We start from the raw sequence: 26,767 nt of genomic DNA on the forward strand, positions 1-26,767 counted from the left end.
TTAAATAGAAAAAAAAAATAAAAATACTGTTGAAGCCTAAGAGAACAAAATGCTAAAAAATATGAAACGTTTGTCATTTCCCCAAAAAGGTTGATTAGAAATATTAACAAAAATAAAAACCAATACTGTATAATCTCATACCATATTTTGCAAATTTGCATATACAGTACTTTACAATATAAACTGACATGTCGCTTCAAGTAAAGTCGTCGTGACATTTTTTTCACAAAAGGTATCAGACGTTAAAGTAAAACACGTGTGCATTGCAATAAAAAAATTCTGAAAAAAATAAAGATATAAAATATATTGATCAATAAGATATCACATGTTGAATGTTTAAATGTAAAGAATATAACCAAAGTCGTAGTCGTAAAATGGTAACAGGTTAAAAAACTTTATTTAATCGACTGATTTACATAATGATAATGTACAACATATGGCTTGAGGGCTGTAAAAAAGACAATAAAATCAAAAACTACTGATCAGCAAAACACATATTTACACCTAAAGAATAAAACAAGGCGCACGTCGACTTCACAGTGCAGAAGTACCGGGTTCATTCCAGCTCCGGCCTCCCTGTGTGGAGTTTGCATGTTCTCCCCGGGCCTGCGTGGGTTTTCTCCGCGTACTCCGGTTTCCTCCCACGTTCCAAAGACATGCATGGCACGCTAAATTGTCCCTAGGTGTGTGTGTGAGTGCGCATGGTTGTTCGTCTCTGTGTGCCCTGCGATTGGCTGGCAACCGGTTCAGGGTGTCCCCCGCCTACTGCCCGAAGACGGCTGGGATAGGCTCCAGCACCCCCCGCGACCCTAGTGAGGATTAAGCAGTTCGGAGAATGAATGAATGAATGACTAAAACAAACAACCAACCAACGAGCGTCGCGTCCTGATGTGTTTACCTTGGTCGACGTTAGTTTTATGACGTCAAAACGGTGCGACACCGAAAAGTCTGGGCCCCCAATAAAGATGGCCGATGCGTCTGGGACCGATCTGTCAGACGACAAAGAGAAAGAAGCGGACACTGAACGCAAAATCAAGCAACATACGCGACCGTGGCAAGATGGGAGCAAGTCGGGAAAAGTCGTTATTTCTTCGACACTGCCTGAGACCTTGGGCTTTTACGACATTAGCGCTGAAATCAGGCGCGAGCCAAGGGACCACTCGGCAGGTAAACGTCGCACACCCCCATTATTGTTATTTTAACCACTGTAACACTAACACTAATGCTGAGGCATTTCACATTTATCCATACTCCTTAAATATTTAACGATTTAAGTGTTCAAAGCTTTAAGGGCTTAGGGGCTGTCGAATTGGGACGTTTAGACCTAAATGCTAATTTGATCAACCTAAATGTTGAGGAAAAACAAATCGTTATGGTAGTTCGTGAACGCACCGTGAAACCAAATTTAATCCCGTCACGGCGTAACACGAATTTCCGAGTGACAAAAACCGGGGCGTCCTCTTCCACCACAAACAACCTTCCTTTCCAAACCAGAGCAATTGAGAAAACAGGGTAGATGGCTTGAATTATGCCCTTATTTTTAGCTGTGTGTGTTTCAATGCACTGCATGTTTGCACTGTGGTTGAGAGAGGAAAGTAATTTCATCTGTGCTGTATGTTGTACATGGAGCATATTTGACAATAAAGCTTGACTTCACTTGATGATGGTTTTATTTTTCTTCCCCGTCACCATAGTGTAAATGTGTGAAGTGTCAGTCTAAAAGAAAATTTTGCATCACAAGCTCAATTGCTTTGAAAGGAGACCCAATGGTGGGCATACTTTATATTTCAACAGGTAAGTTGATTCAAAAATAGAGGTGGTGGGAATCCGACTTGCAATAAACCTACATTCATTACCACGATAGTTTAACTCATTCAATGGAGCTAACATACCCCATTGAATCCCAAAGGGGTTCGTGGTTAATCACCAATGAATGGTCTGTTTTCATTGATCAAGGATCTCTGCTTTGAGTTAAGGTTAAATTGACATTTATGCCAAATCCCCCAAGAGGGCAAAGTCAGGCAGCGACTAAAAGCAGCAATGAGTGTCAACCTCTAATGCGAAATTATTCACGTTCACTTCGGTGATTTTTACTTATTGTAGTAATGATTTATTTACAACAAATTGTCAATCTGTACTACTGACGTGTAGTAACAGGTAGAACAAAATGGCAGATTTGTTTTTCTTTTGTCATTTTTTTCCTCCCTGTTGTATAATTATATTTTTAAAAAACAACAACAAAAGGGTAGAGTAGTGAGAAATGGTCAAATGTGCTGTTTATAATTCATATTTTACTCTTGTAAAGTTGTAAACTAAAGGACCAGAAAAGTTTTTTTTCATTGTATATATATATATATTTAAGGAATCGTCTAAATAACCGTTCATCAGAATTTAAATTATCCAAATATCTGAATAAGCATCAGCCTTAAAAAAATCAAATCCATTGTCTCTTGGGCCCTACTTCATACAAGCCGGATTCAACTGTATCATAGTTCTGCATGTTTGTAAAGATAATGAGAACGATAACACTCTCAATTGCCATTGTGAAACCTTCTGTGTATGAATAGCTATTGTTGTCACAATAGTAGACATGACAATGAGAGCTGTGTTCATTCCAGATTCATCACTGACCCGCTTCATCTGCACGGAGCTGACCCGAGGCTACTTCCTGGAGCACAATGAGGCCAAGTACACCGAGCGTCGGGAGAGGGTGTACACGTGCATGCGCATCCCCAAAGAGTTGGAAAAGGTACCCCCCCGCCCCCGCGACTACACACACACACACACACACACACACACACCCGCCAGCCCCCAAAAAATGGAAAAAAAATAATGAACCCAAAATGTATTCACCTCGTGACCACACTCGTAACTTAAAACACTCATAACTTAAATCATCTCTGCCTGTTAAAATGAATGGAATTGCAATTAACCCATTCCAGCTTGTCCCGAAAAAAAAGAGGAAAAACAACCAAAATGTGTTTTTGTTTTTTTAAACGTTCCACTCACAAAGTTGCACTCAGACTGTTTTGTATTTTATAAAACCGCACAGTAATAACCTTTGCTCTCTGCATAACCTGCAAACACGGAAAATGCAGGCACAAAACATGACGGTACTTAATGTATTGTCCTTCCTTCCTTTTTCTGTGGTGTCTTTTGGAAGTTGGAAAGCACGCTTAACGTGCAATACTGTCACCAACTGATAGTGTACTTCCATACCAAGGAAACCAATATGAATTGATGGTGGCTTGATGTGAGTTTGCTGTCATCATCTAGTGGTGGGGGTCCAAAGCACACAACGTTGTATTCTTGGCTGCAAGCTGAATTCTTGTTGTTTTTGTGAGCTCAACGCCATGATGCCACCTGCGCCAAATGAGATAAGAGGACCCGGCTGGTCAATACAAGGCGTGTGCCGGGATGACATTTTCATCCGTTACTGGGCTTGGTCAAAACAAAAGTTTGTTAGGCGTGCACAAGTTACTGAATCCCCCAATCAGGGCAAAGTATTGTACTGAATGGCCCGCCTTTCCTGAGCAGATCACATTGGAGCAGTCCCAGAGTGCTACTGCGGATAACTCTTTTGAGTGATCCACACATCAGTCTGTCTCTTGACGGGTATAGCTGAGCTCTGCTTGTGTCTTCAGTTTAAAAAAAAAAGTCTTGTTTCTTGAAAAACGTCTGAGTCGAGGCTCTCACATTTCCGTGCACCACTTAAGATAGTAAGACCAGCTGTAGTTCAACTGTATTGACAATATGTTCATTTTGAATTCAGTTAAAATAGTTTGCCGTTTCTGTCCTGAGGCACCAGATGCCAGTCTGGAGAGTAGCTCCGACTTCCGCACCATTCCCTGCTGGACTACGATGAGGCCGGAGAGGAATGTGTGTAAACATAGTAGAACTCTGTACATTCACTGTGTCAAACAGCTTGACCCACACATTAATTTATTTCTCTTCCGAGTGTGTCTTTCCATAAACATATCTCCTATTTGCTCGATGAAACTCACACAGACTCCATCATTGGTGTCCATCTTGACGTGGCTCACAACGCCCAAGGTTGAAACATTGCGACTTTATTTTACTTTAAGAAGCTGCTGCCGTGTTGCCTCATAGCACCAAAATCACGAGAAATGTATTTTTTTAGCTGGGGCTCAGTCAAAGTATGTTGTTTAGATTGTTGCTTTAGATCTACCTAGGTTGTCAATAATTTTTGATTGTTGTGTTTATACTGCAGTTGATGATCTTTGGTTTCTTCCTGTGCGTGGACGCCTTTCTGTATGTGTTCACACTGCTGCCCCTCAGGGTGCTGCTGGCTGTGCTCCGCCTCCTCACTCTGCCGTGCTGTGGCTTAAGGTCAGAAACACCACACATCCACCCACACATGTATACAAAGCAACAGTTTCATATTGTGCTTAGTCTCTCTGTCTTCATGGGAAATTTAAAACAGTGCTGAAACGGTTGGTCATCGTCATCTGTTTCTAGGAAGTGCATTCGTGCAAACAATGATTCGCTTCCTAGAAATACGCAACAAAATACAATATAACAATAATAAAATAATCATCCACTAAAACATTTTTAAACTGAAAATTAAAAGACAAGCAATTAATTATCAACATTTTATGTCGTCTTACAAATTACAATTTTAGAATAGTAAAATAAAAAGTAGTCGCTGATGGCGTATTGTACACTCGCTGGACTTGTGTGCAGCATAAGGTAAGCATAAGTGGCTCAGAAAATGATTGGATGGATCTGTATGCACAATGCCATGAAAAAGTATCCCCCCTTCTGATTTCTGTTTTATACCTATCACAGACAAAGGTTTCAAATCATCAAACCAATTTTAATATCACTCAGAAACGACCCAAGGTAATCCCACATTTTTTTCAAATGACAATTCAATTTTTTAAGGCACACACACAAAAAATCAAAACCTTTGTGACCCTCTATGAAAAAGTTATTGCCCCCCATCCCAACCCTTGTGAAATCACAAAGTCACTGTGACTGAGCACACATTTGGGAAAGGTAAGTTCAACTTCGCAAGCCACACCTGATTACCACCGTACTTGTTGAATCAAGAAATCATTTAAATAGAATCTGTCTCAGAATGCCAATCGACGCATTTCACGACTTTTAGAGAAACATTCTGTGGACTGACGAGTCAAAAATGTAACTTTTTGGTTGGTGTGAGGCCCGTTACATCTGTCTTTACAAATGGCACAGGATTTGATGAACAGAACTTGATGCCAACAGTGCAGCATGGTGGGGGCACTGTGATGATCTGGGGCTGCTTTGCTACCTCAGGACCAGGACAACTTACTGTGATTAATTGGACAATGAATTTTGCTGTGGACCAGAAAATCCTGAAGGAGAATGTTCGGCCATCAGTTCGTGCCCTCAAACTCACTCTCTTGAATCATGCAGCAACGATCCGAAACACACCAGCAAGTCTACCTTTGAATGGCTCAAAAATATATACAGCATATATTAGAGCTGTCAAACGATTAAAATATTTAATCTAATTAAAAATGCAACTGTCATAATTAACTCAAGTTCACTAAAAATTTATCGTGATTACTCACGCATTTCTTATCGTTTCTGAATTTCCTTTTATAGTTTTTTGTCCTATTTTTTGCCCATTTTAATGCTCTCATCAACATGGAATCATGAATCAGTTTTCTATGTGCGAAATGCAAATATTTACTGAAATAACAATTTCGATTTTCTTTACATGAACATTTTTCACTTGGAGCAGTTATTCACACATAATCTCTTACACAATATTACTGTCCATCAACAACAGTGAAAAAAATATTTTGTCACACAACAGGTGCTTTAACAGCTCTTTTTATGGAATCAAAACAGAGCAATCTAACATTATAAAGTGCACATCTAAGGTAAACTAGTACTCAGCCTATAGTGGATTTAAGCCATGGTTGCATACTTCGTTTTTCTCAAGTTTGCTTTGAACACAGCAGTCAGGCTATGCTGATTCTGTTGGTCCTTCTTGCGCGCAAGTCTCTCTACGGTTTTGTGTAGATATCATTTCGGCTGACTACACTTGGTTATATGACAACACTGGAGACTTTTTATTTTCAGTGTGTTTGCTAGGTCGCTACCACTGCACCGCTGAACTCTCGACGTGCCTGAGCGCACCGTCACTATCAGACGAACACAGAGAAGCTCCACCTGCTTTATTTATATGGACACGGAACACTGTAACCTTCCACACAAAATAGTTCCAAACAAGTAACAATCGCGTCAGTGGCATACATCGTATTCGACAGGCTACCTGCTCTTTATTCACCAGAGGCTCATCAACCTCGTCTCTTATTTCTCTCCCGAAACAGTGTCTTCTCCCGCTTGGTGTACCTTAGCCTTCTCCGCTACGTACAATCTCTGTACACAGCTTGTTATGTAGGCTCTCGCTGGCAATCCGTGGTGGTGTCGTTAGATGCAATGCAAATGATTTCAGCTTGAGTCGAGCTGTGGACAATGTTGACAGGCTTGCATGCAGGAGCCATACATTTAGCTATGGCTTCAGCAAATTTGTTCTTCGTCATGTCATCCATTTTCTTCGCTTTGAAATGATCCATAGGTGTCTGTCTTAGACGAGGGGGCGAAGTATTCACATCAGCTGTGTGCTTGGCCATTAAGTGGTATTTCAGACTCGACGTGCTATGATGATAGCTCAGTTTACGACTGCAAAACATACAGGTAACTTTGGTTTTGTCAGTGGAGCAATCTGGCAATTTTTTAAAAGTAAACTTTCCATTCATAAACTCTTTAAGTATCCGTTTTCGGTGTCTCGCGCTGCCGTGGCTGGCAAAACTAACATGCGTGGACCTGTGCAGCGCGCTTGTTGTTTTGTTTCTGGTTTATTTATAGAGCAACGTAACATCCGCTGTGACGTGTGCCGCGTTAATCTCGCGAGAAAAAATTTAATCCCGTTAAAATTCATTTAAATTAATGCCAATAAAAACGCGCTAAACTGACAGCTCTAGTATATATATACTAGAGTATAGAGCTATACTAGATATAAGGTTTGACAGTGGCCACGTCAAAGTCCAGATTTAAATCCAATTGAGATGCTACATTGTGTCTTTAAACAGGCAGTTAATGCTGGAAAACCCTCCAATATGGCAGAGAAGAGTGGTACAAAATTCCTCCAGAGCGATGTGAAAGACTCATCACCAATTATCGCAAACGTTTGCTTTCAGTTACTGCTGCCAAGTGTGACACAACCTGCTTTTAGGCTCAGGGGGGAATTACTTTTCCTTGTGGGTCAAAAAGGTTCGGATTTTTCTTGTGCATTTAGAAATTGAATTGTCATTTGAAAACTGCTTTTTGTATTTCCTTAGGTTGTCTCTGAATGATATTAACATTGGTTTGAGGATTTGAAATCTTTGTGTGTGATAGATATGCAAAAGAAAACAGAATTCAGGACGGGGGCAAATACTTTTTCTACTGTATTTCCAGGAAGTGTTTTTGTACAAATAAACAAAAATGATTTAAAACATATATTTTTTGTTGATCGCCAAAAAAGACTTCCTCAGTATAATTTCCAAGCTTCTGGACACTGAAAATTGAATAACTTTTTGGAAAACAGCTTTTTTGGTATCCTTAAATATCATATATACACACACATACATACATACACACACACACACATATATATATATAGACAGACCCATTTATCTATAAAAAAAAAGACTAAATCTTGTAGCAACTACTCCATGTTTGTGCCCGTCCTCCCCCTTCTCTTACTGTAGGGCACGCACATGCCCCTACTGCAGAAGAAGCAGGTATGCTCCCTCCGCCTTATTCATGTTCACAGCCCCAACCAACCAACCGACCATCTCCCTACCTTCATCCTCATCTCCATCGTGCCCTTTAGATGTGCAGCTGCTCATCATTGCGGCTCACTTAACAACACCTTAGTGGTATTGCTTTCAACCACATCAGAGGAAGATTACGGAATGCATGTTCATCCTCTGTGTTGTCTGCTCAAAAAAACCCCCATCCTTGACATATGTTTGCACTCCTTTGAAGTTGAAAAATGCGACCAAAGAGTCTTTCCTATGGAAAACAAGGAGGAGAAATGCTGTTTAATTTTTACTTGATATCCAATTGACGCATTTTGGAAGCCACCGAAGATCAATGGAGTGCACTACTTGGCTGCAGCCAGCAAGAGGCGCTGTTGTTTGAATCATAACTTGTGTGCCATCGAAAGTAGAACAGCATGGCATTAGCTTGACTTCTTCCTTAGTTTTAACTATATGTAGAATGGGAAGGCAGTGCTTCACCCTATGAGGAAGTGATGTGACAAGTAACAGACAGGACAGGAGTAGTGAGTCAGGCAGTGCTGCTGATGTGTGGTGGGAGTGGCTATGCTCAAAAGCTACTTAAACTCAAATGCATTGATTGCCTCGGGTGACATCCTCTACATACTGAGGCTGTCTCTTTTGTGTATACTGTGATGTGTGATATAAATGTGTCAGTAAAGTAATTCATTTTAAAAATCCTAATCCGTCAATTCAAAGAGTGCATCTTGCCCGGGGCTCTTTCACACAGAGATGGCCACCAACAAGAGAGCCGGCGTTTTTACGCCTTCGCTTTTTATTTGCTGGATTTATTCACAGCTGTGATATCTGTCATGAATCCTCAGGCTTCTTTTGTCACAGCACCATAAATGCTAGTATGGAAAGTTGCATTTTTGATCCTAAGCACTGGAAATGTAAGCAATGTTCACACTGGGCTTGCTAAATGTGGTTATTTGTCTTATTCAGTAATATCCTTTTTTTTTTTTTCGCACGTTTAGTAGTTTGTCGTTTGATGTCTGGCATGCAGGACTTTATGGAATAGTGGAATAAATGGAAGTGATGGACGTAGTATCTAGTTGAGTCATGGGCGTGATTGTGTGCTTTCACAGTGGATCGAGGCTGCTGCAGCCGGCGCAGGTGTGCGACATGCTGAAAGGCCTCATCCTGGTGCTGTGCTTCTCCATGATGCATTACGTGGACTACGCCATGATGTACCACCTAATCAGAGGGCAGTCCGTTATCAAGCTCTACCTCATCTACAACATGTTGGAGGTGCTATTGGAGTGATGTTAAAGTCTCTTTTGGTGCATGGTAGAAAGTACAATTCATTGTGCCATTTATACAACAGAACTCGGAATCTGAGTTCAGTTAAACAGGGCCAGATTTCAGTCTGAATCAGGCTATTTGTAAGTAAAATTGAGACAAAATCATCAGGATTTCAGTGTCGCTGGCCTTAGGCTGAAATTTCCAAATTTGGCCTTTTCATATTCTTCAGTGCTATTGGCTCTCACGTGGGTATATAAGGTGTTGAAAATGGCTTGCTCTCTTTGGCGATGCAATGTTAAGAATGGTTTTTGGGTGGAAGTGGGGCGTGTCCTAAAGAGTGATGGACTCAGCATTATCTTTTGTGCATGACGTCACTATAGATTCCTTTTCAAATCCTATTAGAGCTCAGTTTATAATGTTGTCAATTGTCAAGTACAATAAATTAAGTTGAGTCACGCGTTTAGATTTTTTGAAACACTTAAGGAAAAAGATTGCTCATGAATGACAACACACAAGACGGATTAATGTTAAAGTAGACTAACATAACTGTTTTTTTTGGGGGGGGGGGCGTTCAGTATTGAATTTCTTTTCACACATACACAATTTTATTTAGGTATTACATGTGGTGACCATTTGACCTGGGACTGAAACTCATCTATTTCCATTATTCCACATGGGCAAATAAAATCATCCTTGATGAAAGGTGGCAGATCGCCTCTTCTCCTCCTTCGGCCAAGATATCCTGGACGCTCTTTACTGGACCGCCACGGAGCCCAAAGAGCGCAAGAGGGACAGCATCGGAGTCATCCCTCACTTCCTCATGGCCGTCTTTTATGTTTGTATCCTTCCAGAGGGGCGGGATGAGTGTTTCAAAACGTGTGACCACCAGCTGTAGGTTGTTGGTTGCCTTTGTGCGTCTTACTTTAAATCAGGGATTCTCACACACTTTTTGGGTCGAGGAACGTTTTACAAGGGAGAAATTTTCCAGTGCCTTTATGTGTATATGTCCCTTTTTTTTTAAACAACAAAACGACACTGATTTATGACTGCAATTTGTTTTTGTCATGGCTTTTACTGCTTAAATGTTTTCTTGAGCATCACATACCCAGTCCTCCACGCCATCCTCATCATGGTCCAAGCCTCCACGTTAAACGTCGCCTTCAACTCGCATAACAAGTCCCTGCTTACCATCATGATGTCAAGCAACGTGAGTACCCCCCCCCCACACACACGCACACACACACACACACACACACACACACACATTCTTGGAGGAGTCTAAAATATACATGGTTAATTTGTATGATGACACATAAGTAGCGCAAAAGGAACGTAACCGCTTCTCATTTCACAGTTTGTGGAGATCAAAGGCAGCGTTTTCAAGAAATTCGAGAAGAACAACTTGTTCCAAATGTCCAACAGCGGTAAGATATGTTTCAGCATCTTATCAGGAGTGAACCGATCAAAGTTGCAATTCATTCCAAAATAACTTCCTCTATATTTTTTATCCTTGTGTAAAACTAGCTTGCGCTAGAAAAACTCAAAATGAAACAAAGCTAAATATGTCTCAAATCAAGGCAAAATGTGCTGGTTCGCTAGTAAGTCTTTTTTTCTAAAGGAGCAAGCAGTTTTTGCAGGAGCATTCACTTGGGAGGAAACATTTTTAATTTAAACATCTTGATAGCATAACTTGTTGCTGACATTTTAATTAGCGAGCAGGTACCCTGGAGAACCCAAGAAGCCTTTTCTTCTTTGGAAAATGATGAATTTTACATTAAATGACTGCTATATGTTCACTGAACACCAAAATATATGTTTTTCCAAATATTTAATGCTTTAATCCTAATTTAGGATGAGGGCCAAATTTCACCCTTTGGGATTTAAGGGTAGCATTTGAGTAGCCGAGTTTATAGGGGCCAAATTTGACTCCGTGGGTTCTCCAGGGTTAACTTAAAATAAGTAAACAGGTGATGGACATTTTTCTTACATATTGAGAAAATAACTGTACAAATATTTTCCTTATAGTACCACAACTCTACCTTAGTAGCTTGTTTTCAGAAATCTTACCAAATCAAATTTTCTTGTTCTATTGCCAAATAACTTTGCTGAAATAAAATAATACACACTCTTAATTTAATTACTTTTTTTCTTGCTTTTGAAGTTTTCTGTGGTGTACTGTTGCAAACCAAAACGACAGCACCTACCAACGTACATAAACAGTCACTCAGATGGACAGGAAGCCCTGTGCGTATCGACCTTTCTACTCTGACATCACATTTGTATGCCGTGGCCTAAGGCATCCATGTTCGAGTGAGTGAGTGAGGTAATGGAGGCAAAGTAGTCGCCAAGTCCGTCTTGTGTTCACAACATCGGTGAACAGCTGTGAGGTTTACGGTTGCTCGAATCACTCAACTCCAGTTAAGAAATCATTCTTTCTGATATCGGCAGTGATTTTTGGTTGAAATCTTGTTTAAACTTGGCGGGGGGGGGGGGGGGGGGGGGAGAAACAAAGCGGCTGTGTGAAGGAAGACGACCACGAAGACTATCAAATCCTTGACATGACCATTTTTCACCATCCAAACATACAAGGATGTGCTCTGATCACTTTATATCAGGTAATTTCTTTCTGTGCAGTCGGTCAGCAGATGAACCTTTGATTGTAAATTCGAGGCAGACATGATGCTTACCTTTTTGAATACCCATGGAAGTTTTAGGTTGCATTGACGTTCATTATTACACTGTTAATTATGTAGGAATACACATTTTACACACAAATGGAATATCACAGAACATTTTTCGTCTGTCTTGCTGACATTTTCACATGACAATCGCAACACTTTAAGCCCAGGTTCAATGTCTGCTGGGCAATGTGTTGCAAAAGAAGCGCCTCTTTTTGTTAGCAGCTAGCAAGCTAAGCACTATCTTGAAAGGCTTTGATGCCGTTCAGCGTTTATCCGGACACAAACGATTTCATAAATTACGTTTCATATCATTGAAGTATTGATTGACCTTCTGTGTTAACCAAAAGCAACATAACTCATGATTATGAGAGTCTCATAATCATAAGTTTTGTTGCTTTTCTTCTCATAATGAGACAAAGACTGATAACACTAATATTGGATAAGGCTTCTCTGTGTTTCCCTTCCACATGCGGGTTCTCAAATACGGCGCCGCAAACTTAGTGTCGCGTGGAAAGTGACATCAGCGAGAAGGGTTTGTTGAAGAAGCTGTCTGTATGTAGCAATTGCATCTTGAAGTGATGTTAAGCCTTATTTCTCGACCGTGAGTGCCTAATATGGAGGTGAAAAGTCTTAATACTAATAGCGATTAACAGTAGTAGACTCCACAATGTTGTGTGCATCCATGTTCATGTTCTCAGGATCTACTCTACTTGCTAGTTACACACAGTGTAAAAGGCCAGTTGGGCTTTACACTATTATTTCCTCTTTGGAGCCTTTTTGAACCCATTATGTGCTTAGAGCTTTAAGTATTATTACAGCCATGCATGAAATGTCCCGGAAGCTATCTATGTCTTGGTTATGACAGCGGCAGCCATTTTCTTGACAAGCGTGATGTGACAGGTCGTTACTGTTCAGCCGCACTTGTCGTTATGGTTTCACATTATTTCGTCTTCTCCCGCCAGATATCAAAGAGCGCTTCACCAGCTACGTTCTCATGCTCATCGTGTGTCTGAGGAATATGGAGCAGTTCTCATGGAATCTGGGTAATTATTTAGAAAACTGTGTTCATAAATATGTCATGTAGTTAGTTGGATCAGTATTCCCCAAGGTTTCCTCTTGAGAATTTTCAACGAGGAAGTGGAGATTTGCTTGTGATCGGAAAATATCAGAACTTGGCAGACGGATTTGTAGCGAGATTTATGACAGTAAAAATCAACATTGAATTAATTGGCTCTTACAGTGGACAAATGTATACGTTATAGCAAAAGAAGTCTGACAACATTATTATACACACAAATAGGAAGAGCAATTTCATTACACAATAAACCTTTTTATGAGTGGTACAGGGGGAGTCAATTACCTGCTCCCGAGGCTTTTACTTTTCCTATCCCATGTAGAGTGTGTGCTTTGGGTTTACAGTAATGGTCTGTTGGAAAATATACAGAAACTCAATTTGGTTGATGAGTGGCACATGGTTTGATGAGGAAATCGTGAGCATCTGAATCAAGATGCGGATTCTGAAATCTTTTTTTTTCCACTCTTTGATGCATGAATGAAAGCACATCCACCCCTTAGAATCGAAATTAAACCAGGATGTGTTGTCCTACAAATTTTGAAGATGTGGAAAGCATGAAAAAAAAGAAAAAATAGCTTGCCACCATCGTAGTATAAGCACTATAGCCTCTATTAAATAGCCGTGCAGCCAACGGACTAAAGCGTCAATTAGTAGTGTCATCTTTTGATCATGCTCATTTGCAAGTAGCTGTGATGTGAACGCCATGGGTACGATCTTTACATAAAAATGTCTGTTTACATTCAAGGCATGTTCATTATTCTTGAGAGGCCAGTTTTTAGGAGTTCACGCTCTGTTATTTTATATTGTTCATTTGCTGCGCTGTTGAATAAAAAAATGTTTGAAATGAATGAAAAAAAATCCATCCAACCATCCATTTTCCAAACTGCTTTTCCAAATCATCTTTTTTAGTTTTCATTTGAAAATGTATTTCATATCTTGAGTACTCTCTAGTTACCTTAGTTTTCAGTACAGTACCAATGCTTTAAAAACGAAAAGCATGCACTTGTCTCTACCAGTCTGCGGTGCGAAAATCATTGAAGTCACTAATGGATAAATACAAAAAAAAAGCACTGAACCAAGGTTGTTGTTTTTTTGTTTTTTTTGTTTTTTACGGTGGCCTGTGCTCAACATTTCGGTCGGCCTCACGGTGCAGACGTGCAGGGTTCGATTCCAGCTCCGGCCTTCCTATGTGGAGTTTGCATGTTCTCCCCTGCCTGCGTGGGTTCTCCCCGGGTTCTCTACTTCCCTCCCACATTCCAAAAACATGCGTGGCAGGTTAATGGAACACTCTTAAAATTGTCCGGAGGTGTGAGTGTGAGCGCGGATAGTTGTTCTTCTGTGTGTGCCCTGCGATTGCCTGGCAACCAGGACAGGGTGTACCCCGCCTACTGCCCGAAGACAGCTGGGATAGGCTCCAGAACGCCCCGTGACCCTCGTGAGGATAAGCGGATCAGAAAATGGATGGATAGATGTTTGTTTTACTATGATTCAGAGTTTGATCTTGAGCACAGTAATTACATTTATCCACACGACACACTACAAAGCTGAATCGTCCTTAGCCAGTCCTTCTCACATAGTGAAGCGGGGCACCCTGAGGTGGTGCGGTACAAAGGGCTTGTCGTGTGTGACCCCCAGGAACTTTTAGGGTAGGGGGTGTGTTTTCTTCTTCCTCTGGGAGCGTAATAGAAATAATTGAGAAGCGGAATCCTCAGCACAAATTAAGTCATTTCAACCGTGATATTGTATCAAAAAATAAATATGAGCTCAATTACAAACTTGCACCAAATATTGTAGTCAAAACGGAATATCACAAAAGCATTGCAGTCGGTGAATGGCTCCACAGTTGCGAGCAAACATGCTGAGCCGAGAGCACTTTGGTCCTCCAGGGGGGAGTCCTCTTGAGCAGCGAAGGCATGACAGCCCAATTGACAGCTCAGTGACAAGCGTCATCTCCCCTAGACGCTCCTGAAGGCAAATGCGTGGGCGCTGACTGACAGACGCAGCCTGTCAGCCACGCTGTAACACCGTCGCACTCGCTCCAACCCTTTTTTCATCAGTCACGGTCGCTCTCTTGAATGCTTGGTTGTGATAAGCTAGTATAACAAGCTTTCCTCTGAATGAGCTTCCAAGCCCATTTTATGTCATTAGTCATTTCCCTATAATTGATGGCAATGTTTAGTCGTGAAAATGGGCACAAAGCCTATTATACAAACTTTAGTACAGTACTGGAGTTGTATCAATTGAATGAGTTGTGAACATCCCATGAGTCTTTTCACAAAGGGTGAACCCCCACCCCCCCAATTTTCATGACGTCACTGGAAAGGTTCTCTCATTTTTAAATAAAAGTATAATTCCCCCACACTAATAGTGAGTGCGCAGTTAGAGACGTATTTAATATCAGGCAGTGATCCCCAACCTTTTTTGTGTTTGGGCCATTTGAGACAACATGCTGTTCGAGGACCGGTGACCATTTTTTTCATTGCTTTTAAATTTAAATCAAGCATTGGTACTGACAACAACTCTAATTATAGTTCTATAATGATATAGTAACAGATTTTTTTTTCATTTGTTTCAAACAGTGTTATTCTAATGTACAACAAATGTAGAATACAATAACACGGTGAAGTACTAAGAAATGGAGCAATCAGGAATAATAAATACGCCTTATAATGTAAACGTAAGAATATTGATGTTACGGCGTTAGCATTATTGCTACTTACAAATGTGACTGATCAAATATGACACAATTGTTTGTTGTTTTCATCCGGTGGCTGCCAGCTAGTTATTAGCGATTAGCGATCAACAGGTTTCTTGTATCGTCTTGTTTTTGACGAGATGCCATGAACAACAGCCATGAGATAACGCTGGGAGGCGCTCTCTTGTCAAATAGCGTCATCTTCGGAAGTCATGGCTGCCCATCAGCTGCGCGTTTAGCTATGCGTTTGGGCAATTTACTCTTACTTTCTGTTAACTGCTTCTTCTTTCCGTTATTGGCGGATTCTGTTCATTTCAACTTGAAAACCAATGTTAGAAAGAGGACTCCGATTGGCTAGAATCGCGCACATTTCCGTCACATCTGATGGAGTAAACGTGCTCACAGCTCGTAGGTCCGTTTCTGTGTGACCCGGTACCAAACGGTACCGGTCTGCAGACCAGTGGTTTGTGACCCCTGATATAATTTATGAAATTGCCCGAAGTTTGAGATTTGGACTCGACTGTCCAGTCACTGTAATTGATAAGATCTTTGCATCTTTTGTGTGCACTGCTCTGTGTGACAGAAATGTCCAAATTCATCTCCCTGTTTTATGCTGCACTTCTTGGGGAATGCTTGATGCAAACTCTTTTGAAGGCTTTGCACGTACGAGCTGTGGGTGTTGCTCCTTAAGGCATTGGACCAGGCTCATTTTTCCAATCGCCTCTTCTTTCCTCCTTGGGAGACTGGGAGATGGGGTTTTTTTCTTTTTTTTCTTTCTTTTTTTTGGTGGGGTTAATTATTACGGGTATTACTAAGCGCGCGTTGCTAAGAGGGACTGCAAACGAACGCGATCCTAAAGCACATTCGAAAATTCACTCTGATGTCCGCACAGGACTCTGAGATTGTGTTCTGAGAGATTTGAGTACACTCCACCCTCATTAGTTTCTGAATGCAGCCAGCGCTGGCGCACCGTGTTCCCAGTCGGAGCGCCGCGCATTTTCTGCACTCAGAATAGCCGAACGACAAATTTGAACAACGCTCTTAAAAACAGTGGTAAACATCACCCTGTATCAGCTTTTTTTTGAAACATGATGTAGCCATAAAATTCAAAGTTCATGATTATTTGTGAAAGAAAGTTGATCAGTTTAGACATTAAATATCTTGTCTTATGCAATGTATTCAATTCAATATAGACTGAACATAATTTGCAACTCAACATCCAAACTTCTTTGGAAATGTGTTTGTAAATAAATTGCTGGGGGAGCTGAATGTGAGCTGGACAGATTTCTGAAGGGGGCGAGCGTCCCCGAGTCCTGGTGTGGTGCCGTGCATGCTGTGTGTCTAAATGAAGTTGAGTGAAACCATTGTTATACTGTATAGTTTTATTTTGAAGGTCTGACTTTTAACCTAATGTGCTAACCCGATGTGACAGAGCAGACCGGGAGGGTTATTGCATTGTGGAATACTTTTTGCCGTCATAACTTGCAGAATGCTTTGAATGAACGCTCATCGGTTCTGGGACATGACTGATTTAAGTCTACGAAAATGCTACGAAAACGGAGGTTTCTACTGCACAATAACTCAAAAATCGCAGTATGGAAATGTATCTAAAAATCATCATTTAACGAGCAAAGATTAACAATAATGAGTAAAATGATCTTGAAAATGCAGAAACAATGTCACACATGTATAATTGACATGCAATTCACTCTCACATTGGTTCAATTGTCCAATTGATTGTGCTCGTTTCCTTTGTCGCAGAGCACCTATGGGTGTTGTTCCCTGATGTCTTCATGGTCCTCACCTCCGAAGTGGCCGTTGACGCCATCAAACACGCCTTCATCACCAAGTTCAATGACATCACGGCAGATGTAAGGACTGATTTTTTTTTTCTCGTTCCTCCCTCTTCTTACGTCCGCCATGTCCTCTGTCAGGTTTACAGCGAATACAGAGCCAGCCTAGCCTTTGATCTCGTCAGCAGTCGACAGAAAAACGTAAGCGGCAGTTTCTTTTGATTGTGCTGTCGCTCCGTTGACATCAAGTGTTTTCTGTGTTAGGCTTACACAGACTACAGCGACTCCGTGGCACGCCGGATGGGCTTCATCCCGCTGCCTTTGGCTGTGCTCGTAAGATGGCGCGCCCTCTAAATGCTGTTGACCTGCAAATACAGGATGTCAACACCTTTCGTTTTGTGTTTGAACAGCTTATCAGGGTGGTCATGAGTTCAGTGAAGGTGCGAGGAGCGCTGTCATACACGTGTGTGTTCCTCTTTTATCTCGGGTAAGACCCAATTCACTTTCCAGTTGCTTGCTTCTGCAAACCAATAGGTAACGGTCAGAAGTTGGTGCATCTGGCATTATATGTCTAACCCTAATTTAAATGTGTAATTTAGCACAGCTGAAAAGTCCTTCAAAAGCTACAAAGGGTGTTTTGCTGGTGTTTTCTTTTAAGATAAGAACTCATGTTTTCACGCAAAGCTCCTCCAAAATCTGTCGTTTTCACACAGGAACCCTGCGAAATTACCACTGATCCTGCAAAATGACACCCTCTTTAGCACTTAAGTTCTGTTACACTACTGTGTCCTTCACGCAGAGATGCAGTAAAATTGCCACCTGTTTCACACTGAGATCCAGCAAAATTGTTGCCAGTTTCACACTGCACCGCCTTTTTCACATCGTGCCCATGCAAGAGTGCCTCAGCCTCTTTTACTCTGCTGTGAGGTCCTTTACCTCCTCCTCTTTCACACTGGAATGCTGCACACATTACCTGCAAGAGTACCACCTCTTTAATAGTGAGATCCTGAAAAATGACCTTCCCTGTCAAACAGGACTACCTCTTTCAGTCAGTCCCTTTAAAATAAGCACACGTTTCACACTGAGATCCTACAAAATCCCACTTCTTTCACACAGGAGTAGCTCTCATACACGAAGAGCCTTTGAAGTCATGGTTTTTTTTTCCACACAGATACTGCAAAATGAGCACCTCTTTCACTGAGATCCCCAAAAATGCTGACTTCTTTCAGACTGAGACCCTGTGATCCCCTCAAACCTATCCCGCAAAATTATCACTTCTTTAACACAACAATCTTGGAAAACGGCTGCCTCGTTTATGGCCCTGGAACATTATCATTTGTTTCACATTCAAGAATAGATTACAGAAAATGACCCTCCCCTTTCACACAAAGACCCTGAAAAATTTCCACCTCATACAGAGATCCTGCAAAACTATTACCAATTCATTCCAAAATGATCCTTTAAATCGGCCGCATCTTGCTCAGAGGTTTTTTTCCCCCCACCACTACGCAATCTAAAGCTTTTGCCATGTCCATTGACACATTTTGTATTTGCATCTATTTTTGTTCAAAGCATGCATATCGTACGTCAGAGAACTGACTCAAATATTCCCACACAACACACACGCACGCCACCGTTACATAAGCATTAATACTGTGTCCTCGCATTCTCCCCATGCTCGTTCGCCGTATCTCATCGGGCCGGCGCCATTGAAGAGTTTCCCCCTCGGGGTGAACAGTACGATGTTGTCATCTCAGCTGGCATCTCGGCGGTTTAAAAATAGCCCTTGCTGCAACACACTGCCGTGCCCCGGCAACAATTCGGCCGCATCGACATGCGCTTGCGCTTCACACCTCATCGCATGCAGCAGCAGGCAGCAGTTCCGCGGACCTAATTTTGTCCGCCTGTCATCAGTGACGCCCAGTTTAGCCCTGATGATGGCACACTTCGACCACAAATGCATTGCAGTAGACCAGTAGTAGTTTTACACGCCACTGAACACGTGCTTTTGTGCCGCAATCATTTTCACAGAATTTTAATCACATTCATTTGAAGATGAACAACCAGTTGGGTTCGCAAAGTGCCATGCCACACCCTGCAAATGTACCTTTTTTGCACTGTCACGTCACAATTTCCACCTCTTTAACACTGAGATCCTGTAAGATGGTCCCCTTTCACATGGATAATGAAATTCCTTTCCAGTGTTTGACCAATAAACGTAATTGAGAATCTTTTTTTACTTACAATGAGATAATCTGTGAAATGGTCACATCCTTCATATATACACGCTGTAAAATAATACCCTCTTTCACAAATGGCCCTGTAAAATTATTTCTTTTTGTAGAGAATGCCTCTTTCACGCCGAGATCCTGCCCGCAAAAGGACCTCCTCTTTCATAACACAAATCCTGCAGAATTACCCCCATTTTCACACAGATACCTTGTGAAATTACCACCTCGTTTACCAAGACCCGTTTGATTTGACTGTCTTTTACCATCAGATCCTCTTAAACTACCCCCTTTTGCCTTGAGACCCCTGCCAAATTGCCACCACATTCACACAGAGGTCTGATCAAATAACCCCTTTTTTCGCCACAGATTGGTCACACTGAAGGTGCTGAACAGCATCGTGCTGCTGGGCAAGTCATGCGTGTATGTTAAGAGGGCCAACATGGAGGGCAAATTGTTTGCGAAGCCGCACGCCGCGGCTTCGTCGTCCTCAGCCAAGACCCCCAACAACAAAGCCAACCACGCTTCGACCACGCCGCCCACAGGTAATACATGATTTTACCGCCACTTTCACACAGAGATCCTACAAAGTTACCTCCTCTTTTACACAAAAGGCGACGTTGACACAAAGACCCTGGAAAATACCATATTTTCCAGAGTAGAAGTTTCTTATCAAAGGTTGGCTGGTCCTGCGATTCTGGTATGGAAATTAGAACTTGGATTGGCACAGAAAATCCCCATTCCCTAATCGTGTTGATGGCAAACAACAAGCTCTGAATGGATTCGAAACTGCTTCTAACGACGGAAAAGGTTTTCCTTTTTAATGAAAAATCCTTGTGTTGTGGATACCGCATGCTTAAACTAATGAGCTCACTGGGACACAATTGCGAAAATACAGCCATGAGACAGACACAGAGACCCTGAAACATGATACTCCTTCCATGCAGAGATTTTCTAAAATGAGAGAAACTTTCACACAGAGACAGTGAAAATAAAGAGTCTCTTTTACACAGCGATCCTGGCAAATTACCACCAATGCAAAAAAATAAAAAATAGGTACACACACTCTTCAAAGGATTGAATATTAACCACAACGTTGACACAGGTCCTCCAAAATGGCTGCTGCTTTTACACAGTGACGATATGAAATGTGAACCTGTATCACATGGCGAGCTTGCAAAACGATTGCCCCTGTCATAGGGAGATCCCCGCGAAATGACCGCCATTTCAACACGGGCGCACTTCAACATGCGGGAAGCGTTAAAACAATCTGAGGCGGACGCCCACTGACGCTTGTTGTTCATCTTGTAAGACTGCACAAATGGTGCAGTTTGGGCCGGCCAGCTTTTAGACGTGCACGTCACCAGGCCAAACACCAACAGTCACATGTTTTCCTGGAAGTGGCGGCGTCATTTGCAGCCAAATCCCCTTGGCTCTCACCTCCACCCATGGTTCCGCCCACACTTCTCAACAGGAGCTTTGAGGTGACAAAAGATGACGTGTCACTTCCTGTCAGCTTTATCTGGATCCATAGAAGCGACAAGGCGCCATATCTTTCAGCTGGGATTCGAACGAGCACCGTCATTTGCCATGCTTACCTCACTTTCAACTTTGCCTTTACTCAAGTGCCACTCTGCCGCACAATATGTTCAAGCGCATGTCTTAGTTTTTTCAAATCACCTGCAGTTGCACAGCACAACGACACACCATCTGCTTTTGAGTGTTCATCCGCAGGGCAGATGAGGGCAACGAGCAGTTTGACATCAGCCGTTTGCACATGACTTTTAGTCAAACGGAAACATGAGCTCAAGGAGCATCATCAAAACCTCCACCAAGGCACAATGGACTATCCTTGGATCTGGAGCCTTTCACACTGAGATCCTGTGAAATGACTTCATTTCCTGAAAAAAATCCTCGAAGTAATTGTCTCTTTCAGACAGAGAACCTGCGAATTCAGACTCGCGTAGAGACCACAGTTACTGCCTCTGACTGCTGCAAATTCAGCCACTTTTCCACAAAGACCCCGGAAAGGTTTTACACAACTCAATGTGTGGAGGCTCTTTCACACTGAGACCCTGCATAAGTACTACATCTTATTGCCTATATGTAATTTTTAAGCATTTTACTTTTTAAGAATAGCCTTTGTGGGTTTTTTTTTCCATGTTATTGTGTGGATTCTGAAAGTTACCCTCGCCTTTTATTTTTCCAGTGGACCCATGCAATTTACACGGTATAGGATCTGCATGCAAATAGCATAAAGTGTGGGATTTTTTTTTGTTTCATGTTAACACAAAATAAAAATTCAAAAGGACACTGATAAGTATTAAATACTTCCACAAAAACCAAACAGAAAAAATCCACAGGTTCTGTACCTAGTATTATTGGGATGTTATCATTGTGGCTTTGTAACAAAATGCTATGCTGTACTTCTGTGTCTTTCTTCGAGGAAATTAATCAAAATGTTCACTCCCAAATCCCGCAAAATCACTCAGTTTTACAGAGACCCTGAAAATGTAACATCTCGTTCACAGAGAGGTGCTGTAAAATGAACACCTCTGTTACTGTGATTCAGTAAAATTGTCTCGTTCATACAGAGATCACATGAAATCACAGTGAGCCCGCAAAGTCACTGACACCTTTACACAGAGACTTTACAAAATCGCCCCTACTTTTATACAGAACCCTGTAAAATGATTGCCTTTTACACATTGAGACGCTGCACTTTAACCACCTCTTGCCAATTGTATTTTTTTCCCTTTTATTTTTCATTAAATTAAAACATGAAGTCATGATCCAAAATCTTTTAACCTTGGAATGTTCATAGCTGGTTATTCTTTTGATGTCTGTAACAAGTGGAAGCCTGTCGATACTGCCCAGAGCATGTGGAAGATGATGCCTACATTCATGGAATTCTAATGGCACGTATCATGTTGTTTGGAGCTGGCAGTTTCCTGATTTATTGCAAAATCCAGTAGAAGCGGGCAGCTTTATTCGTCATGGGCAAGTTACCAATCGTGCTTGATGCTTTGTGGCGGGTTATCAACACTCAGACCCGGGCGATGAGGGAACTCAGTCACGGGATTGAAATGCGATTTGTGAGTCACTTGACGGCTATAGCCCGGAGTAGAACATGACCGTCGTAGTCACTCACTGTGTTTACTTCTTCTTCACAGGTGACGACAAGCTGAACCCGAAGCCGCCCTCTGTTCCTCCTTCCTCATCACCCTCCTCCTCCTCAGTGACTACGCAGCCAGCACCGAGGTGGGACTTTCCCCTGCCTCCCGTTGACTCTTCGGCCTCAGCGCCTGCACCCCACTCTCCTTGTCTTGACCATCCGGCTCCTGGACCGGAACCCCAGCAGCCTGCTCCTTCTCCCCCGAAAGAGGAGCAGGAGCACGCGGCCGAGGGGAGGCCCAAGGCTCCCAAAAAGGACCTTCTGGAGATCGACCGTTTCACTATCTGCGGCAACCGCATCGACTGAGCGAAAAGACATGAGTAAATCATTGGATGCACGTTGTGGTAGTTTGCTGTCGTTTCAAGACGTTTCATGACAGCAAGATTGAGCAGGCTGATAACCAGTGTGTGAGGGAGCTCGATTTGAAAGGAGCACTTTTCAAGGTGCAGAAGAGCACAGCTGGAAACCACACAAATGGTTGAAGGGGGACTCCGCGAGAGACTCCAAAAGATTCACATCCTGAATGGCGCACAAAACGGGGTTTACACTTTCTCAAGACCTTGACGACGAGTCACGCTTGTTCCTTTGATTTGATGATTTGCAATAATTACGTTTACTTTTTTTGTTTGTTTGCTTCAATTTCAAAGACAAGCTCATGTTCCAGTTGAGTTTGCACAGCTCCCATGCCTCTTTCACCCAGAGAATTTACGGCATGGTTCACAAAGAGAGCCTGCAAAATTCCTGCCTCATTGCAACGGAGCCTGCATAATTTCAGCTCCCTTTATACTGAGACCCCGTATAAGTATTGCCTCTTTAACACAGTGCCCCTGCAAAATTACCACAACCTTTTGTACAGAGAGCCTACAAAATCACTGCCTTTTTCACACACACTGCAAAATTAGGACCACTTACACCCTTTGATGTAGGAATACAACTGCCCCTCTGACACAGAAAACCCTTGTCATTTCACACAGGGACCCTGCACAATTCCTGCCCCCTTTCACATAACGACCCAAATTAGTACAACTTCTACTCTGTTACACTATATATTCACATCCATTTTTTTCTTTTTTTCCACTGATCTTGCAGCTTGTAAAACTATCACCAGCTTCATACTGAGGCACTGCAAAGTCAGAGCCTTATTCATTGGAATCTTGCAGGAACTGTCACTTTCAGAGATCCTGCAACATTACCACCCCTCATAGAGATCCTACAGAATTCTAGCTTTATCCAAACAGAGACGAACAGAAACCCTTTAAAGTTACTGCATATTTCATATTGACATCCTGCAAATTTGCCACTTCTTTTGCATAAAGACCGTGCAATATTGACCTCTCTTTTGCACAGAGATCCCCCAAATTATAGGTTTATTCACACAGAGATCTGTCACTTTCACACAGAAATCATGCACATTTGCTCCCTCGTTCAGACAGGGATCCTACAGAATTGAAGCCTTGGTCACCCCTGAAGAATGACAAGAATGTTACATCCAGAGACCATGCAAAATAACCTTTCATACAGATCTTGCCAAGTTACTTTCATCCTCCCATTCTGCGAAATTACCATCTACAAACCTAATTCCAATGAAGTTGGGATGTTGTGTTAAATGAATAAAAACAGAATGGAATGATTTGCAAAATCATGTTCAACCTATATTTAATTGAATACGCTACAAAGACAAGATATTTGATCTTCAAACTGATCAACTTCATTGTTTTTAGTAAATAAACATCAACTTCGAATTTTATGGGTGCAACACATTCCAAAAAAGCTTTTTCATGTTTATGACTGTGTTACAGCACCTTTTCATGTAACGACATTCAAGAAACATTTGGGAACTGGGGACTCAAATTGTTGAAGCTTACTTGGTGGAATTATTTCCCATCTTTGCTTGATGTGCAGCTTCAGCTGTTCAACAGCCCGAGGTCTGCGTTGTCGTATTTTATGCTTCATGGATGACGGCATATGCTTCTCTAAAAGCGCTATGTACCTTCATGGTGCCTTCACAGATGTGAAAGTTACCCATGCCGTTGGCACTAACATGGCCCCGTAGCATCACACATGCTGGCTTTTGAACTTTGCGTCCATAACAATCCCAATGGTTCTTTTCCTATTTGGCCCGGAGGACACGACATCCACAATTTCCCAAAATGTGGGCTCGTCAGACCACAGAACACTTTACCCCCCCTCACTTTGCATCACTCCATCTGAGATGAGCTCTGGGCCCAGAGAAGTCGGCTGCATTTTTGTGTTGTTGATAATTGGCTTTTTGCTTTGCATTGCAGCGTTTTAAGTTGCACTTATGGATGCAGCGCCGAACTGTATCCACTGACGTTAGTGTTCCTCAGCCCATGCGGTGATAAGCCTTGACACCTTGATGCCAATGGCCTTGCCATTGACATGCAGTGATTTCTCCAGATTCTCTGAACCTGTTCCTGGTTAGCCTGTTCACCTGTGGAATGTTCCAAACAGGTGTTTGATGAGCATTCCTCCACTTTCTCACTCTTTTGTGACACGTGTCCCAGCTTTTGGGGACAGTTTTGCAGGTATAAAATTCAAAGTTAAGGATTATTTACTAAAACCAATCAAGTTCATCAGTTTGTCTTTTCGGTGTAGTGCATTCAATTAACTAAGATAAGATAAGATAACCTTTATTTGTCCCACACTGGGGAAATTTGCAGTCTACAGCAGCAAAATTGGGGGGGGACACAAAGTGTTTCATTGCACAAAATAAATGTTTCAGAAAGAACTGTAGACAGTTCAATAAAAGTGCAATATAAAATATAGCATTAGCAATATATTTGTAGAATAAATATAATAAATTAGCAATAGCATAGAAAACACAGCATAAGGTGGCTGTGCTATTTACAATGGTTACAGGTTTTCACGTATGTTTATTCAGCAGTCGGGAGGAACGAGCGGCGGTATCTCTCCTTCTTGCAGCGCGGGTGTAACAGTCTCTGGCTGAAGGAGCTACCTAGTGCTGTCAGGGCGGGCTGGAGGGGGTGGGAGGGACTGTCCATCATAGCTTTTAGTTTAGCAAGCATCCTCCTGTTGTCCACCTATAAGTTGAATACAATGATTTGCCAATCATTCTATTCTGTTTTTATATTCAACACAGCATTGGAATTGGGTTTGTATTTGTGCTGCCTTTGTCACATCAAGATTCCACAAAATGGCCGCCTTGTTTTTGTTGATACCTATTCTTCTTCCCACTGCACAAATCTAAGTTCAGTCGCTTCTCAGAAGCGTGAACGCTGCTCTCGCCCCAAAATGGCGGACCAACTCTGGCGCGTTCTTTCAACGTCCTGCCTGCTGTCCCGATACTTAAGTCCATGTAGTTTTAGCACTGATGGCGCAAATGGGCTCGTTGCCTTCGTGAGCCTTCGCCGTCTTGTTTACATCTTTGCCGTAGTCAGAAGGGTTTTCGCAGTGAAAGCCTTTACATCTGGAATGTTTCTGGATTGATTTTGATTGCAATGAAATGATTGTTTGTTCCCTGCAGAAATATGAATAATCCGCTTTTCATCTGATACAAGATGTGACATGTCAGGTGTGATTTATTTAATTTTATTTAAGTACTTTCCTGCCATGTTGGGGAGGGTGGGGGGGGGGGGCATATGCAAGAGAGACTTTCTATATGGTTAACTGCCGTTGTTGTAATTATAAAATGTAATAAAATATTTTTTGGGGAGTTGCCACTTGTGATGTGATCATGACGCTACTTGTTTTGTCCCTGCATATTGGTGAAAATATTTAAACGCTCTTGCTGTCACAATATTTATGCTACTTGTCATTATTTTGGATGGTTTTTATTTTGGGCTTGTTTTTCTTTGGTTTGGGAGGGTTTCTTTTTTTTGTAGGTATGTCGTCATCGTCTGCAAGAGTCCCAAACAGGCCTGAGAGTGAGTTGAGTCATTTCTGATGCTCTTGCTTCATCAGTCCAGTTTTGACTTGTTTTTGCCTCGCGAGTGTAGGCCACACATTTGATTACCTGTCAACAATTCAATCTGACCACCAACTCGATAAAGTAGTCA

The 26,767-nt window shown here is 41.9% G+C and overlaps 1 protein-coding gene across 3 annotated transcripts; it reads left to right on the plus strand.

Annotated features, from left to right (window-relative positions):
- Nucleotides 1-917: 917 nt before the first annotated feature.
- tapt1a (transmembrane anterior posterior transformation 1a) lies at nt 918-26,510 on the plus strand. Of its 3 annotated transcripts, XM_086106132.1 has the most exons (15): nt 918-1,167; nt 2,619-2,749; nt 4,232-4,350; nt 7,767-7,799; nt 8,927-9,089; nt 9,787-9,922; nt 10,193-10,290; nt 10,438-10,507; nt 12,727-12,807; nt 17,296-17,405; nt 17,469-17,528; nt 17,592-17,660; nt 17,738-17,814; nt 19,925-20,100; nt 22,729-26,510. In XM_086106132.1, exons 1-15 carry the CDS (start codon nt 918-920, stop codon nt 23,034-23,036), a joined length of 1,881 nt encoding a protein of 626 aa, XP_085962258.1. In that variant the 3' UTR covers nt 23,037-26,510. The 3 variants fall into 3 exon arrangements, with proteins under 3 accessions (XP_085962258.1, XP_085962261.1, XP_085962260.1); XM_086106135.1 differs by lacking the exon at nt 7,767-7,799 and having other exon boundaries at nt 961-1,167; XM_086106134.1 differs by lacking the exon at nt 7,767-7,799 and having other exon boundaries at nt 961-1,167; nt 17,296-17,528.
- Nucleotides 26,511-26,767: the final 257 nt, after the last annotated feature.

This window comes from Hippocampus guttulatus, chromosome 2, assembly GCF_054856545.1.
Source record: "Hippocampus guttulatus isolate MCC_2025c chromosome 2, RoL_Hgut_1.0, whole genome shotgun sequence".
NCBI lineage: Eukaryota > Metazoa > Chordata > Actinopteri > Syngnathiformes > Syngnathidae > Hippocampus > Hippocampus guttulatus.